Source organism: Malaclemys terrapin, chromosome 18 (genome assembly GCF_027887155.1).
Source record: "Malaclemys terrapin pileata isolate rMalTer1 chromosome 18, rMalTer1.hap1, whole genome shotgun sequence".
In the NCBI taxonomy this organism is placed as follows: Eukaryota; Metazoa; Chordata; order Testudines; family Emydidae; genus Malaclemys; species Malaclemys terrapin.
This window is the reverse complement of record NC_071522.1, coordinates 22,662,160-22,679,325: the sequence shown is the minus strand read 5'-3', so window position 1 is coordinate 22,679,325 and position 17,166 is coordinate 22,662,160. Positions and strand designations below refer to the sequence as shown.

Sequence of the window (17,166 nt, the reverse complement as noted above, 5' to 3'; positions counted from 1 at the left end):
GCTCGGGGTCAGGTGGGAGGAGTTCTGAGCAGGGGAGGGGTTCTGAGCCTGAGGCAGTTATGGGGAGTGTGCGTCTGGGGGTCAGGTGGGAAGGGGGGCTTGTCAGCCTGGAGGGAGGCCAGGACAGGAGGGAGGGTGCTGACTTGGGGAGGCTAGATAGAAGTTCTCAGTAGGGGGGGATTTCAGCAGAAGGCACTGGGTTGCAGTAGCGGATTTACCATGGAGCCAATGGCTCCATGGAGCTGGGCCCACACTCCAGGGGGGGCCCTGACCAGGCCCACTCTTCTCCGCCCCCCGGCTCTCTCCTGCGGGGGGCAGAAGCTTGGTGCTCCTGGCACTGAGGCTCCTGCTGCAGTAGGGCAGCCAAGCTCCCCCTACCCTGCCTCTTCTCACAGCTTGCTCCCTTCCCACCCTCCCCTCCCTGCTGCCGATCAGCTGTTTGCCGGCAGGAGGGTGGAGGAGGAGCACAGGTGCAGCATGCTCACCTGGGGAGAGGAGGCAGAGAAGAGGCGGGGTGGGGCCTTGGGGAGGGGGTGGAACGAGCAGACCTACTCTGTGACTGCAGAGCTGCACAGCCCAGCTGAAAAAAGAAGGTGCTGCTCAGCTCCCCAGACTTTGCAGCTGGACATCCCCTTCTGGGTGCTAGGGCTGGTTGAGCTCCCTCTGTGTGCTGGAGCCATCCTTCATCTTGTACAACAGTGAGTGCCCGTGGTGGGGCAGGGGCAGGGGGACAGAGGCAGTGGGGAAGGAAGGGGCATAGGATGGGGAAGAGAAGGGGATAGGGCAGGGATCGGCAACCTTCAGCCCGCAGCCCGCCAGGGTAAGCCCCCTGGTGGGCCGGGCCAGTTTGTTTACCTGCCGTGTCCGCAGGTTTGGCCGATCGCGGCTCCAGGCCAATGGGGGGCTGCAGGACGACGGATGTGCTGGCCGCAGCTTCTCGCAGCCCCCATTGGCCTGGAGCGGCAAACCATGGCCAGTGGGAGCCGCAATCGGCTGAACCTGCAGACGCAGCAAGTAAACAAACCAGCCCGCCCGCCAGGGGGCTTACCCTGCTGGGCCACATGCCGAAGGTTACCGATCCCTGGGACAGGGGAAACGGGGGCCCAGCATGCGGATCCCCTTGGCAGCAGCTGGGGCTCCCCTGTTAAGCAGGCCCATTGAACCCTCACCCTGACAAGCCCCACCTCCCCTTCATCTGTACCACTCCAATGAGCCCCCCAGACACCCTCCCCACTGAGCCCCAACCACCTACACCCAGACCCCCACCCAAATGAACCCTGTAGATAAATCTCTGTATTAAGCATCTTCACATAACTTTCATACGTCTTTGTATTATGCCTCTCTCTATAACCTTGTATTAAGCCTATCCATATATAACCTCTAACTTTCAGATGACTTTGTATTATGCCTCTTCATATAACCCTGTATTAAGCTATTTTCATACAACTTTGTATCAAGTCCTTTGATATAGGAACTTTGTATCAGATCCCTATGTAGAAAAACGTATAGAAAACTTTGTGTTAAGCTTTGGTATAATGTTATAGCCCCTAAGGATAGTTAAAGTCAAAGAAAAATGTCTTTTTGCTAGGAGTAGAATAAGATTCCCCCTTCCCACACTCCCTTAATCAATTGGCATGTTGAATGAATAAGGTGTGAATGAGCAAGGCGTGGAAGGCAGCACCTCCAGACAGCTAGTTGGAGAGGGGATGGAAGCCAGACCCAAGGACAATCAAACTTGTCAAGTGGGCTCACTAAAGAAGAGCAGACGTATTGACGGCCTCAGGGGATGGTTTAGAATCAAGCACCTTCTTTTGGAAACAACCTCTTTGAACAGTATTGGGACAACACCCAGAAGGAAGCAGCGCAAAGGACCAACGGACACAGATTTTGAAGCTGGTACAGATTTGCACGAGAGGGAAGCTGCTATGAATGTGAGGTGTGTTGCAGAGGACCCTGGGTCTTGTTAACATTGGAGTGTAAGCAGAGTCAGGATGAGCTCTACCCTGACATCTGGTGGTGAATTATGGCGAGTGTGGAAAAGAACTCCAGGGGCTGATCTTGTTTGCATAGGCACACCCACCCGCCTGGCACGAGACAACAGCAACTGAAAGTGGTTACTTTGGCTGGTGTGGGATCCCCAGTTTTCTCTGTTATTGGGGCAGGAAGAATAGTTTTGTTACCCTGATTCTGTGGATCAAGGCCAGTGGAACTGTTGTATGACAGAAGGACTGAGTGAGTCCTTCACCATTACCTAAGTAGCACTTGCTTGACAAGGGGCATGGGTTACACAACCCAGTGAATAGAAAGAGGAGGGGGGCAGGTATTTGTATCAGATGGTGTGGGTCCTCTTTGAGGGTTTGAACACCAATTGCACTACCTCCTCTCTCCACTGTGGAATGTCAGAGCTAACTTTGATTCTATTAGGAGTCTAGTTACAGCTGCTGAGCTGAATTCACTTTGGGCCAATGGTGCAGAAGCACTGGGGCTCCCCTACTATGAGCTGGAATTGCTAAGAGCTGAAATCACAAAAGAGCTAAAGTCCTTAAGAGCTGAGCTCACTGAAGCTATATTGCTAAGTGGTTGGTGGAGCAGCTAGCAGAGTGGAGCCTCACGGGGACGGTTGGAGCAGAGCTGAGCGACTCATAGGTCAGTGAGCGGAGCGGCTGGAGGAGTAGCTAGCAGAGTGGAGCCTTGTGGGAGCGGCCCAAGGGACGGCTGAAGTGAAGCAGAGCTGAGCGGCTCACAGGTCGGTGAGCGGAGCAGCTGCCAGAGCAGTTCGTGGACGGCAGGAGCGGCTCATGGGACAGCTGGTGGAGTGGAGTGGCTCGTGGAGAAGGCTGCGGCGGAACCCCACGGAGAGGCAGCCAGTCGGCCTCGGATCACGTAAGGTGCCCCTTAACACCCTGCGTGCCCCCCACCCCCCCGCTTGAACTCTGGGGCTGCACTGACCAGGGACAGAGACTTTGGGGTTGTTGGACTTTTGGGACTTTGGTGATTCTTGGGTTGCTGGTTTCAAGAACCAACAGGAAAGGACACAGCCCAACTTGCTGGGGTGGGCTTTTGCTCATGGTTTGTGTTATGAATCCTGTTTGTGGTGTTTTTCCAATTTAATGCTGATGTCGTTTACCTCATGTTATTAAACATTTTCTGTTACACTCAGACTCCGTGCTTGCGAGAGGGGAAGTATTGCCTCTTAGGGGCGCCCAGGGGGTGGTATGTAATTGTCCCAGGTCATTGGGTGGGGGCTCGAGCCGGTTTTGCATTGGGTTATTGAAACGGAACCCCTAGATACAGAACCCGGCCCTTGTTGCTGCCAACTTAGATGGGCAGAAGGGTTACAGGAGCATTGATCCGGATCAGCAGAAGCCCGGCTCCACCCCTCCCCTATCTAACTCACCTGGCCAGTGAAGTTAAGGGGAGCAACTAGTTGGTAACAACAACAAGACAGAGTGTGTTTGTGAGTGTGTGTGAGTGAGTGTAATATAGATCATATGCATATGATAGTGTTGATTGATGCATGTATTACCAATGAAAGTGGCATTTGCCTTATTCCCCCTGAAAAGATCCTGTGCAGTACTTTAACTACAACAACCCCACCTCCCCTGCACCCAGACTAATCCCCCCGGCTGAGCTCCAACCACTTTCTCTTGGAGCCCCCTGCAGACTCCCATTGCCCCTGCACCTGGCACCTCCCTGTGCATCCAGATCCCCCACTGAGCTGCCTGCACCCAGACTCCCCCCCCCCCCCACAGAACCCTCTTACCCCCATCTGGATCCCCCACACTAAGTCCCTCTGCACTCGGATCCTGTGCCGGGCTGAGCCTCCCTGCCCACATCTGGTGAGCCTGGCCCAAAAGGGGCAGGACCCCAGGGTGTTTCTGTGGCAGGCCTGGCCCTTGTGCTGTGTAAGGGTCAGGTTCAGCCTCACTGCCAAGTCCCTGTCCCAGGGGGGCGGGGGAGGCTGCAGGGTGATCTCCCACCTCCATGCAGGCAGTGGCCTGTGCTCCCCACTGCTATGGTGGAGCTTCCACATGTATTCATTATAAAAAAAATCAGAATTTTAAAATATTATGCACAGAATTTGATGCAGAATTCCCTCTGGAATATGGGACACTGTGCAGCTGTGATGGTGGGACTGGGAAGGGGGTGCTGGACAGTAGGGGATCTGTGGGCGGGGGGGATCTGGGCAGGGGTATGGTGTGCAGGGTGCTGTGTAGTTGTGGTGGGATATCAGCGGGAGGGGTCTTTAGGTAGGGGGTGCTGGGCATAGGGATCTGTGGGGGCATAAGGGCAGGGCATTGGGCTCAGGGGCAGTGTGGAAGGGGCACGCTGGCAGCGCAGGGCTGGGCGGGCCAGTGTGTGTCTAGCAGTTTGGGGTTTGTAAATAGTGCCCTTGTGCTGGGCTGAGTGGGGCCACTCCTGCTGTGCTGCGTGTCATTGCCCCCAACCGGCCCCTCACTCTGCGGACCACCCCGCATCACATGCCCTATTTCCCCTATGGGGCCCACAAATATGTTTGGCACCAGGCCCACAAAAAGTTGATCCGGCCCTGCTGGATTGGAGAGGGTTGAGGAGAGTTGGCGAGGATGCTGAGCTGGGTGAAGGACAGGTTGGGATGAGTGGAGGTAAACTGGGGGTGGACATATATGAAGGTGTTTAAGAGACAGTAAAGATTATAGGAAGGGACAAGCCTGACTGGAAGTGGGGGAGAGAAGGATGAAATGAATAACAGGGGAAACGACGGTAATATTTACAATTCCATACACAATCTCCATTAAAAGATCACTGTTCAGTGAAGTCAACTGTTCAAAAGTTAGGAAATACCAGATTTAAGGTTGCCCGTACAACCTTGGGTCCTCTTCTGCATATGCATTGTGATAGTTTGTTTTTTGCTACAGAACCCCTGCCTTATTCCTTGCCCAGGATGGACAGTGTTCACTGCAAACACTCAATATTTTGTCTTACTCTCGCTGTCCGGTGTGTGGCCCCAGGCATTATTTACTGCACTCTATTCAAAACCTGCTCTGAAAACACAATTATTAATTTCCTCCTGAGATTTTGTATGCTGTTTGTTGCTAGAGTTTCTGAGCACTTCATAATTAACGGCTCTACTTTCACAACACCCTGTGATCTGAGGGGGTGTTATTATTCCCATTTTACAGATGGCGAACTGAAGCACAGAGAAGGTAAATCAAAAGAATCCACTAATTTTAGGTGCCCAATTTTGTGATACGTAGGACCTGTTTTTTCAGAGAACATAGCATTAAAGCATAGAGGTGCTGGAACTTCTCAATTAAACTATTGTAAGAATTTTTTTCCCCTTAATTTCATTCTGAGAAATGGATAAACCATTTTTCTGAAACTTACAAACACTCATCAAGGAAAATTTCAGCCCAAAAGGTAAAGTTTGGCAAGGTTGCAAGTCACTAAAACTGGGTCTTACAATGGGACTTGCTGGGCAAACTTAAATGTAGGTGGCACAACTAGTTCCATATATAATAAAGATCTGCCTAGAGATGGGAGATCAGGGGTTTCTATTCTGCCTGACTCACGATAGGAGAAAAAAGGGGCCATTCGAGGAAATTAAAAAGTGGAAAATTCCAAACTGGAATAAAGAGAAATGCTTTTTCACATAGTGGGTAATTAGCCTGGGGAACTCACTGCTACAGGATGTCACTGAGATAATTTAGTGAGATTGAAAAAGGGACTGAAGATTTGTATGGATAAAAGAATAAATATCCACAGGTAGAGCAGTGAGTGCTAACATCCATTTTAGAAGAGTTATTGAACCTCATGTTTCAAGGTTTAAATCAATCTCTAAATAAAAGAAATTATGAGGCTCCATAATGCTGGGGGTTGGGAGGGGCAGGTTAGCCCCCATTTGTTTAATGGAAAGATTCTTGCACTTTCCTCTCAACAACTAGTGTTTTCTATTCCCCACAGCCCTTTACTGTAAAGTATCCCAGGGTTTCCTCCTGAAAGGGATGGGGTTGGAACAGGGGAAGGGGTGGGAGAAGGGACTCCTTTTCTTCCCATTTCTTTATCAATTTCCCTCACCCAGAAGGAATGAAGGAGGGCCAGGGCTCCTACAGCCCCACTCCTGCCCATTTCTGCCTCATCCTTACCATGCATGGCTTTTCATGCCCTCCCTCAGAAACACACTGTCTATTTTATTACAAATGTCAAAGCCATAAAAAAGAGAGTAAAAGGTAACAGCAACTCACCTGCCATCTCTGCTCAGCTGGTGAGGGTAGCTCAGTGACTTGGTCTTTTATAGCAGCTGCACTGATCTCAGGGCGGGCACTCACAGAGTCTGAGCTGGGCTTTGTCAAGAGGAAACAGCTCTAGGGATAGGCTGGGCCAAGTGGAAATATTTACTGCTTCTTCCCTAGGTGAACTTGAGAAATGCACATTTCTTCATTCTTCCCAGGCAACAGATCGTTTTCTTTGTGATGCATCCATAGAACAGGGGAAGAGAGCGATATTTTACTATGCAGTTCCTTCACTTCTAGGGAACTGAATGGTGAAAGAGTCTAATTGTCAGTTAATGCATTTTTCACTCTTTCAATCAACACACTTTCAATATGTGTAAAAAAACTAGAAATAAGTAAGACATATCTAAAAGAAAAACAGATTCTCTGGGCCATAATTTCACCTTGGCTTTAGCTGGGCATAATCAGGTGCTTAAATGGATATCTGGATTTGATGCACCTGCAAAAAACTATGGTGGGGAATAATTACAGGGAAATTCCAGAAGACTGGATGAGTGCTCTTGTTGTGCCAATATTGAAAACAAGGCAAGTTGGATGACCTGGGTAACTACAGGCCAGTTAGCCTGACATCAATCCCAGGCAAAATAATCCCAGGAAAAGCTGAGGTGGGATTCAACTGATAAAAAATTAGATGATTAATAGATTTCAAAGCCAGAAGGGACCATTTGGCTCATTTAGGCAGTTCTATATAACACAGGCCAGAAAATAGCCCCAAAGTAATTCCCGGAACAGATCTTTTAGAAAAACATTAAATCTTGATTTAAAAACTGCCAGTGATGAAGAATCCACAATGACCCCTGGTAACTTACTCCAATGGTTAACTACTCTCCAAATTAAAAATTCATGCTTTGTTTCCAGTCTGAATTTGTCTATCTTCAATTTCCAGTCATTAGATCTTTCTATGCTTCTGTCTGCTAGTTTAAAGAGCTCGTCTTGAATTTCTATTTCCCCATGTGGTACTGACAGACTGACCAAGTCACCCATTAACCTTCTCAGTGTCAAGCTAAATGGATTGAGCTCTTTGAGTCTCTCGCCATAATGCATGTTTACTAAACTTTTAATCATTCTCATGGCTCTTCTCTGAACCATCTCCAATTTATCAACACGATTTGTGAATTGTGGGCACTAGGACTGGACACAGTATTCCACCAGTGCCAAATAAAGAGGAAAAATAACTACTCTAATCCTCCTCAAGATTCCCTTTTCCTGCATTGCAGGATCGCATTAGATCAGGGGTCAGCAACCTGTCAGAAGGGGTGTGCCGAGTCTTCATTTATTCACTTTAATTTAAGGTTTCACGTGCCAGTAATATATTTTAACGTTTTTAGAAGGTCTCTTTCTATAAGTCTATACTATATAACTAAACTATTGTTGTATGTAAAGTAAATAAGGTTTTTATAATGTTTAAGAGGCTTCATTTAAAATTAAATTAAAATGCAGAGCCCCCTGGAACGGTGGCCAGGACCCGGGCAGTGTGAGTGCCACTGAAAATTAGCTCGCGTGCTGCCTTTGGCATGTGTGCCATAGGTTGCCTTCCCCTGCATTAGATCCTTACTGAAGGGGGAGGCAACCTAGTGACAGATGATGTGGAAAAAGCTGAAGTACTCAATGCTTTTTTTGCCTCTGTCTTCACAGACAAGTCCAGCTCCCAGACTGCTGCACTGGGCAGCACTGCATGGGGAGGAGGTGAGCAGCCCTCAGTGGTGAAAAAACACGTTAAGGGCTATTTAGAAAAGCTGGATATGCACAAGTCCATGGGGCCAGATGCGCTGCATCTGAGGGTGCTGAGGGAGTTGGCTGATGAGATTGCAGAGACATTGGCCATTATCTTTGAAAACTCATGGCGATCGGGGGAGGTCCCGGACAATTGGAAAAAGGCAACTATAGTGCCCATCTTTTAAAAAGGGAAGAAGGAGAATCCAGGGAACTACAGATCAGTCAGCCTCACCCCTGTCCCTGGAAAAATCATGGAGCAGGTCATCAAAGGAATCCATTTTGAAGCACTTGGAGGAGAGGAAAGTGATCAGGAACAGTCAGCATGGATTCACCAAGGGCAAGTCATGCCTGACCAACCTGATTGCCTTCTATGATGAAATAACAGGCTCTGTGGATATGGGGAAAGCGGTGGACGTGATATACCTTGACTTTAGCAAAGCTTTTGATACGGTCTCCCACAGTATTCTTGCCAGCAAGTTAAAGACGTATGGGCTGGATGAATGGACTATAAGGTGGATAGAAAGCTGGCTAGATCGTTGGGTTCAATGGGTAGTGATCAATGGCTCGATGTCTAGTTGGCAGCCAGTATCGAGCAGAGTGCCCCACAGGTCAGTGCTGGGGCCGGTTTTGTTCAACATCTTCATTAATGATCTGGATGATGGGATGGATTGCACCCTCAGCAAGTTCGCAGATGACACTAAACTAGAGGGAGTGGTAGATACGCTGGAGGGTAGGGATAGGGTCCGGAGTGACCTAGACAAATTGGAGGATTGGGCCAAAAGAAATCTGATGAGGTTCAACAAGGACAAGTGCAGAGTCCTGCACTTAAAATGGAAGACTCCCATGCACTGCTACAGGCTGGGAACTGACTGGCTACGCGACAGTTCTGCAGAAAAGGACCTGGGGATTACAATGGACGAGAAGCTGGATATGAGTCAGCAGTGAGCCTTCGTTGCCAATAAGGCTAACTGCATATTGGGCTGCATTAGAAGGAACATTACCAGGAGATATTGAGAGAAGTGATTATTCCTCTCTATTCAGCACTGGTGAGGCCACATCTGGAGTATTGCATTCAGTTTTGGGCCCCCCCACTACAGAAAGGATGTGGACAAATTGGAGAGAGTCCAGCAGAGGGCAACGAAAATTATTACGGGGCTGGGGCATATGAGGAGAGGATGAGGGAACTGGGCATATTTAAGTGAGGTAGCTGTGTTAGTCTGTACCCACAAAAACAATGAGGAGTCCGATAGCACCTTAAAGACTAACAGATATATTTGGGCAAAAGCTTTCATGGATAACAAAACACTTCTGTTAGTCTTTAAGATGCCCCCAGACTCCTCATTGTTTTTTTGGGCTTATTTAGACTGCAGAAGAGAAGAATGAGGGAGGATTTGATAGCAGCCTTCAACTACCTGAAGGGGGGTTCCAAAGAGGATGGATCTAGACTGTTCTCAGTGGTGGCAGATGACAGAACAAGGAGCAATGGTCTCAAGTTGCATGGGGGGAGGTCTAGGTTGGATATTAGGAAACACTATTTCACTAGGAGGGTGGTGAAGCACTGGAATGGGTTACCTAGGGAGGTGGTGGAATCTCCTTCCTTAGAGGTTTTTAAGGTCAGGCTTGACAAAGCCCTGGCTGGGATGATTTAGTTGGGGATTGGTCCTGCTTTGAGCAGGGGGTTGGACTAGATGACCTCCTGAGGTCTCTTCCAACCCTAATCTATGATTCTATCCACAGTTAGTAGGCCCTGAAAATAGTCTTTCACCTCCTGGCACAGGGGATGGTGGACTGCTAAATAACCCTTCTATACTGATTGGGAGTCATGGAGCTTTATGTGCATTTTTAAACTCTCAGCCTGGCCTATGTCCTGACATCCTTTGCAAAAGCCCTTGACTCCTCTCATAGCATGGATTACATTCACTCCTTTACCCTGTCCTGGTTCAGGGCTAGGCCTGGTACCAGCAGTGGAATTACTTATTGAATCATCATAAACATTCCAGACTGTGTGCAGGTGAAGTTTAATATCATGTTGGCTTAAACTACTGATGGGATTGCTGACTTAAAGTGGTGACTCTGGAATTCCGAGTAGGGTCTCCGTAACATTTCTGGCCACCGATTCTGAATCCCAGGTTCAAAAATGGCTGGTATCATGCTTCTGCCTCATTCGAGTCATATCGCACAGACGCTGACACAGCGAAAGCCCTACCAAGCAGTCTCCTCAATACACCCCAATAACTAGGCAGCGGTCCCCCACCACCTCCTGGCTTGCCATGGCTTCTGGCAGGTCAGTGTTTGCGTAACAGGCTGTAAGATCCAGGATCCACACTGGTAAAATGCTATGGTGTCGCCATCCAGAAACACTGCCAGGTCTGTGCTGCTCGCTCAGCAGGCCACTCATTCACAGAGTGCAACAGCTCAATTGTCAAATGCTCACAGGTTCCAGTCGCCTCCTTGTGACCAGTACCTTTGTCTGAAGCAAAAGTGCTTTTGCCTTCTTAAAGCTGCTGCCACTAGTTGTGATACTCTCTTATATGAATCAAAGGATTTATTGGAACACTGCAAGTACCAACTCCAGCACACACAGGCAGGATTTCACGTCCTACTAGCCACCTCTCCCCCACCGATCAGATACAGCAACATAACATCAAAACATCCACACCTCAGCACTGAGCTAGAGATACAGCACCACTTATGAGCGGAGGTGCTACCTGCACTGACCATTAGACAGTCCCTCTCCAGTCACCATCTAGTCTCCCTCCCTCCCTCCCCACTTACAGTCTCCTTTCATGCTCCCCCAGGCTCCTTTCCCCAATGCACCCCCCCCAAATCTATCTGCTCCCATATTTTCTTACTGCTTATGTATCCCTCTCTCCCTTTCTTTCCCTGCTGTTTGTCAGTCTTCTGTTGCAACCTCCCTCCTGTGTGTCATGTTCCCATCTCCTCATAGGTTCCAGTCCAGCCCTCTGCTATAGAGAGCTAGTGACCTTCGCTGCAGACAGCCTAGCTGCAGTCCCACTGAAAACTGGGAATTGATGGTCATTGTTACTAAGGTCAGTGTCTCTTCCACAGGCAAAGCCTGTGTGACTGTGAACGGCTCCCATCTTGTCTGAGACCCATTGCCAGGAACAGGAGGTTGTGGCCATTTTGAATAAAGGAAAATTTGCAAGTTTGAAACTAGAAATTAAGAGATGTAGTCTCCCAATTCAATAGGCGCACGGGAACCTATCCAGCCCTGCTCCCCTCCCTCTCTGCCCCATGTCCAGCCCTGCTCCCCTCCCTCACTGCCCCATGTCCAGCCCTGCTACCCCGGGATCTCTTGGCCAAGTGGGAGTTGCCATCACAGCCCAGAGCGGGCAGGAGCACGTGGAGCGAACACCCCTGCCCCAGTGGTGGTGGCACAGACTCCCCCACCCTGCAGACCTCAGCCCTCCCCCTGTGCTGCAGCTCCCATCCAAAGCAGGCAAAGAGAATAGATCATTCCCCACCCCCATGACCCTGCGTCTGCACTGCCTAAATCCTTACCCCTCCCTGCAGCTTCCCGGCACCCAGTGGAGCTGTTGAGGGTTCCACTAAGAGGGCCCAGCTGCAGACCCAGACTTGGGGGCTGGCTGTGCTCCCTTGCAGCAGGAGCTCTCCCTGCCTGCCACTACCCTCCCTGCTGTCACCACTGGTTCCTGGTGCTGAGAGGAGCTGCTGCTGCTTCTGGCAGGCAGAGTGGACCTGGCTGCCAGTGGAGATACGGCAGATGCCTGCATGGTAGTGCACACCCAGGCCTGATTTCGGTGCCTGCACGGGAACCCATGGACCATGGGTAGAGACAAGTTTTAAAGAACACCAACGGCTAGATCCCCAAAGGGATTTAGGCAACTAACTGCAATTGTAGGCACCTAATTCATAGAATCATAGAATCATAGAATCTCAGGGTTGGAAGGGACCTCAAGAGGTATCTAGTCCAACCCCCTGCTCAAAGCAGGACCAGTTCCCAACTAAATTCCAAACAGTAGCTCCTCAAATCCCCCACCTACTCTTAGAACTATGAGAATGAGAAAATCTGCCTTATAATGAGACTCAGGAGGGTCAATTTTCGCAAGGGAGTTCTCCAGGTGAAGGAGGAGCAATACAGCACCCTTTTGGGCTGACAGGGGGCTGCAGACGGGAGTTTGACAGAGGGAGCCTTACGATGGTTAGGAAGACCCGCAACACCTGTGCCAGCACTGCTACTGTCTCCTCCACCTGTGCCTGTAGCCAGACAGAGTGCCTAAGCATGGATGCCTCTACCCAGATCCTGGTGTGGTTTTGCAAAGACTGTAACTTGCAATTTCCACGTACTGATATCCAGGCTGGGGGGACCATCCAATGTGAGAGGTGCCTGCTGGTGGAATCTCTCAGGCAGCAGGTGGGAGAGCTACAGGAGGAGGTGGCTAGGTTGAGGAGCATCCGTATCCATGAGCAATTCCTCGACAGTGTCCATGTGGAGACAGCTGAGGTAGCTGTCCCAGTACGCAGGACTGCTGATACACCACTGGTGGAGGAGGAGATGGCTCAGGGTGGACACTGGCAGCTGGTTACTTCTGGCAGCAGGCAGTGCTCCACCCTTGCTCCAAACCCTCCTGCCGTGGTTATAGGTAACCGTTATGCTCTTCTTGACACAGGAAAGAAGGAATCACTCCCTACAGTAAAGGAGGAGAAGCCTCGTACCCCTAAGGCTGGAAAGTCTGCTGCCACCACTGCAAATAGGAAACGTAGGGTAGTGGTGGTCGGAGACTCTCTGCTGAGGGGGACGGAGGCGCCCATCTGTCGCCCTGACATCTCATCTCGGGAGGTATGCTGCCTGCCGGGGGCCCGTATCCGAGACGTTACGGAGGCATTGTCGAGGATTATCCAGCCCTCTGACTACTACCCCATGCTACTCATCCATGTGGGCACAAATGATACTGCGAGGTGTGACACTGAGCGGATCAAGAGTGACTACAGGGCTCTGGGAGTACGGGTGAAGGAGTTTGGAGCGCAGGTGGTATTCTCTTCAATTCTTCCTGTCAAAGGTAGGGGCCCGGGCAGAGACAGATGCATCATGGAGGTGAATGCCTGGCTGCGAAGATGGTGTCGCCAGGAGGGCTTTGGCTTCCTAGACCACGGGATGCTATTCAAGGAAGGACTGCTAGGCAGAGATGGCGTTCACCTTTCGAGGAGAGGAAAGACCATATTCGGACACAGACTGGCTAACCTAGTGAGGGGGGCTTTAAACTAGGTTCGACGGGGACAGGTGAGCAAAGCCCACAGGTAAGTGGGGAACATGGAGACCGGGGAGATGGGTTGGAAACGAGAGGGAGTGTGGGCTATGTTGGCAGAGAGAAAGGAGAGTCAGGACAAAACTGGGAGGAAAGATCAAACCAGTATCTTAGATGCCTATATACAAATGCGAGAAGTATGGGGAATAAGCAGGAAGAACTGGAAGTGCTAATAAATAAATACAACTATGACATTGTTGGCATCACTGAAACTTGGTGGGATAATACACATGATTGGAATGTTGGTGTGGATGGGTACAGCTTGCTCAGGAAGGATAGACAGGGGAAAAAGGGAGGAGGTGTTGCCTTATATATTAAAAATGTACACACTTGGACTGAGGTAGAGATGGACATAGGAGACGGAAGTGTTGAGAGTCTCTGGGTTAGGCTTAAAGGGGCAAAAAACAAGGGAGATGTCATGCTAGGAGTCTACTACAGGCCACCTAACCAGGTGGAAGAGGTGGATGAGGCTTTTTTCAAGCAACTAACAAAATCATCCAAAGCCCAAGATTTGGTGGTGATGGGGGACTTCAACTATCCGGATATATGTTGGGAAAATAACACAGCGGGGCACAGACTATCCAACAAATTCTTGGACTGCATTGGAGACAACTTTTTATTTCAGAAGGTTGAAAAAGCTACTAGGGGGAAAGCTGTTCTAGACTTGATTTTAACAAATAGGGAGGAACTCGTTGAGAATGTGAAAGTAGAAGGCAGCCTGGGTGAAAGTGATCATGAAATCATAGAGTTTGCAATTCTAAGGAAGGGTAGAAGGGAGAACAGCAAAATAGAGACAATGGATTTCAGGAAGGCAGATTTTGGGAAGCTCAGAGAGCTGATGGGTAAGGTCCCATGGGAATCAAGACTGAGGGGAAAAACAACTGAGGAGAGTTGGCAGTTTTTCAAAGGGACGCTATTAAGGGCCCAAAAGCAAGCTATTCCGCTGGTAAGGAAAGATAGAAAATGTGGCAAAAGACCACCTTGGCTTAACCACGAGAACTTGCACGATCTAAAAAGTAAAAAGGAGTCATATAAAAAATGGAAACTAGGACAGATTACAAAGGATGAATATAGGCAAACAACACAGGAATGCAGGGGCAAGATTAGAAAGGCAAAGGCACAAAATGAGCTCAAACTAGCTACGGGAATAAAAGGAAACAAGAAGACTTTTTATCAATACATTAGAAGCAAGAGGAAGACCAAAGACAGGGTAGGCCCACTGCTTAGTGAAGAGGGAGAAACAGTAACAGGAAACTTGGAAATGGCAGAGATGCTTAATGACTTCTTTGTTTCGGTCTTCACCGAGAAGTCTGAAGGAATGCCTAACATAGTGAATGCTAATGGGAAGGGAGTAGGTTTAGCGGATAAAATAAAAAAAGAACAAGTTAAAAATCACTTAGAAAAGTTAGATGTCTGCAAGTCACCCGGGCCTGATGAAATGCATCCTAGAATACTCAAGGAGCTGACTGAGGAGGTATCTGAGCCTCTAGCTATTATCTTTGGAAAGTCATGGGAGACGGGAGAGATTCCAGAAGACTGGAAAAGGGCAAATATAGTGCCCATCTATAAAAAGGGAAATAAAAACAACCCAGGTAACTACAGACCAGTTAGTTTAACTTCTGTGCCAGGGAAGATAATGGAGCAAGTAATTAAGGAAATCATCTGCAAACACTTGGAAGGTGGTAAGGTGATAGGGAACAGCCAGCATGGATTTGTGAAGAACAAATCATGTCAAACCAATCTGATAGCTTTCTTTGATAGGATAACGAGCCTTGTGGATAAGGGTGAATGTGGTATACCTAGACTTTAGTAAGGCATTTGATATGGTCTCGCATGATATTCTTATCGATAAACTAGGCAAATACAAATTAGATGGGGCTACTATAAGGTGGGTGCATAACTGGCTGGATAACCGTACTCAGAGAGTTGTTATTAATGGTTCCCAATCCTGCTGGAAAGGCGTAACAAGTGGGGTTCCGCAGGGGTCTGTTTTGGGACCGGCTCTGTTCAATATCTTCATCAACGACTTAGATATTGGCATAGAAAGTACGCTTATTAAGTTTGTGGATGATACCAAACTGGGAGGGATTGCAACTACTTTGGAGGACAGGGTCATAATTCAAAATGATCTGGACAAATTGGAGAAATGGGCTGAGGTAAACAGGATGAAGTTTAACAAAGACAAATGCAAAGTGCTCCACTTAGGAAGGAAAAATCAATTTCACACATACAGAATGGGAAAAGACTGTCTAGGAAGGAGTACGGCAGAAAGGGATCTAGGGGTTATAGTGGACCACAAGCTAAATATGAGTCAACAGTGTGATGCTGTTGCAAAAAAAGCAAACATGATTCTGGGATGCATTAACAGGTGTGTTGTGAGCAAGACACGAGAAGTCATTCTTCCGCTCTACTCTGCTCTGGTTAGGCCTCAGCTGGAGTATTGTGTCCAGTTCTGGGCGCCGCATTTTAAAAAAGATGTGGAGAAATTGGAAAGGGTCCAAAGAAGAGCAACAAGAATGATTAAAGGTCTTGAGAACATGACCTATGAAGGAAGGCTGAAAGAACTGGGTTTGTTTAGTTTGGAAAAGAGAAGACTGAGAGGGGACATGATAGCAGTTTTCAGGTATCTAATAGGGTGTCATAAGGAGGAGGGAGAGAACTTGTTCACCTTAGCCTCTAAGGATAGAACCAGAAACAATGGGTTTAAACTGCAGCAAGGGAGGTCTAGGTTGGACATTAGGAAAAAGTTCCTAACTGTCAGGGTGGTTAAACACTGGAACAAATTGCCTAGGGAGGTTGTGGAATCTCCGTCTCTGGAGATATTTAAGAGTAGGTTAGATAAATGTCTATCAGGGATGGTCTAGACAGTATTTGGTCCTGCCATGCGGGCAGGGGACTGGACTCGATGACCTCTCGAGGTCCCTTCCAGTCCTATAATCTATGAATCTATGAATCTATGAATTGTGGGGCTGATGAAAGACATTATTTAGTTATTGAGCAATGTCCGTCTCTATTTTAACTGCTCTATTTAACCCTCTGGTGAGTCAGTGGACCCACTGATTCTTTAGCGCAGAGGTTTTCAAACTTTTTTTCTGGCGACCCAGTTGAAGAAAGCTGGGGATGAGGGGTCTGTGGTGTGGGAGGGGCTCAGGGCTGGGGCAGAAGCTTGGGGTGCAGGGGTGATGACTGTGGGGTGTGGCTGGGGGTGAGGGGTTTGGGGTGCAGGAGGGGGCTCCGGGTGCAAGAGAGGGCTCAGGGCTGGGGTTCAGGAGGGGGTCAGGGCTCTGGGCTGGGGGTGCAGGCTCTGGGGTGGGGCCAGGGATGAGGGGTTTGGGGTGCAGGAAGGGACTCCAGGTTTGGGGAGGACTAAGGACTGGGGCAGGGGATTGGGACGCAGGCTTATGTCGGGCGGCTCCCGGTCAGCAATGCAGCGGGGGTGCAGAGGCTGGCTTCCTGCCTGTCCTGGCACCGCGGACCGCGCTGCGCCCTGGAAGCGGCCAGCAGCAGGTTTGATTCCTAGGCGGAGGCGTGCAAGCGGCTCCCTGTGGCTCTCGCCCGTAGGAACTGCCCCCTAGCTCCTATTGGCTAATTCCCGGCCAATGGGATTGTGGAGCCGGTGCTCGGGGTGGAGGCAGCGCGTGGAGCCCTGTGACACCACACTCCCGCGTAGGAACTGGACCTGCTGCTGGCCGCTTCCGAGGCGCAGCGCGGTGTCAGAACAGGTAGGGACTAGCCTGCCTTAGCCGGGCAGCACCGCGGACGGGACTTTTAACAGCCCGGTCGGCAGTGCTGACCAGAGCCGCCACGACCCAGTAATGGGTCGTGACCCGCAGTTTGAAAATCGCTGCTTTAGTGGGCTGGATTTCCAAATCGCAGAGAATTTCCCTCTG

General features: G+C 49.4%; 1 protein-coding gene across 1 annotated transcript in view; it reads right to left on the bottom strand.

Moving 5' to 3' along the window:
- The window catches only part of LOC128825865 (myeloperoxidase-like), a 54,108-nt gene extending 47,877 nt beyond the window's left edge, over nt 1–6,231 (bottom strand). The window contains exon 1 of the mRNA XM_054008703.1: nt 6,225–6,231. Within this exon, the coding sequence (XP_053864678.1) occupies nt 6,225–6,231 (7 nt within the window). The remainder of the gene's footprint in view (nt 1–6,224) is intronic.
- Nucleotides 6,232–17,166: the final 10,935 nt, after the last annotated feature.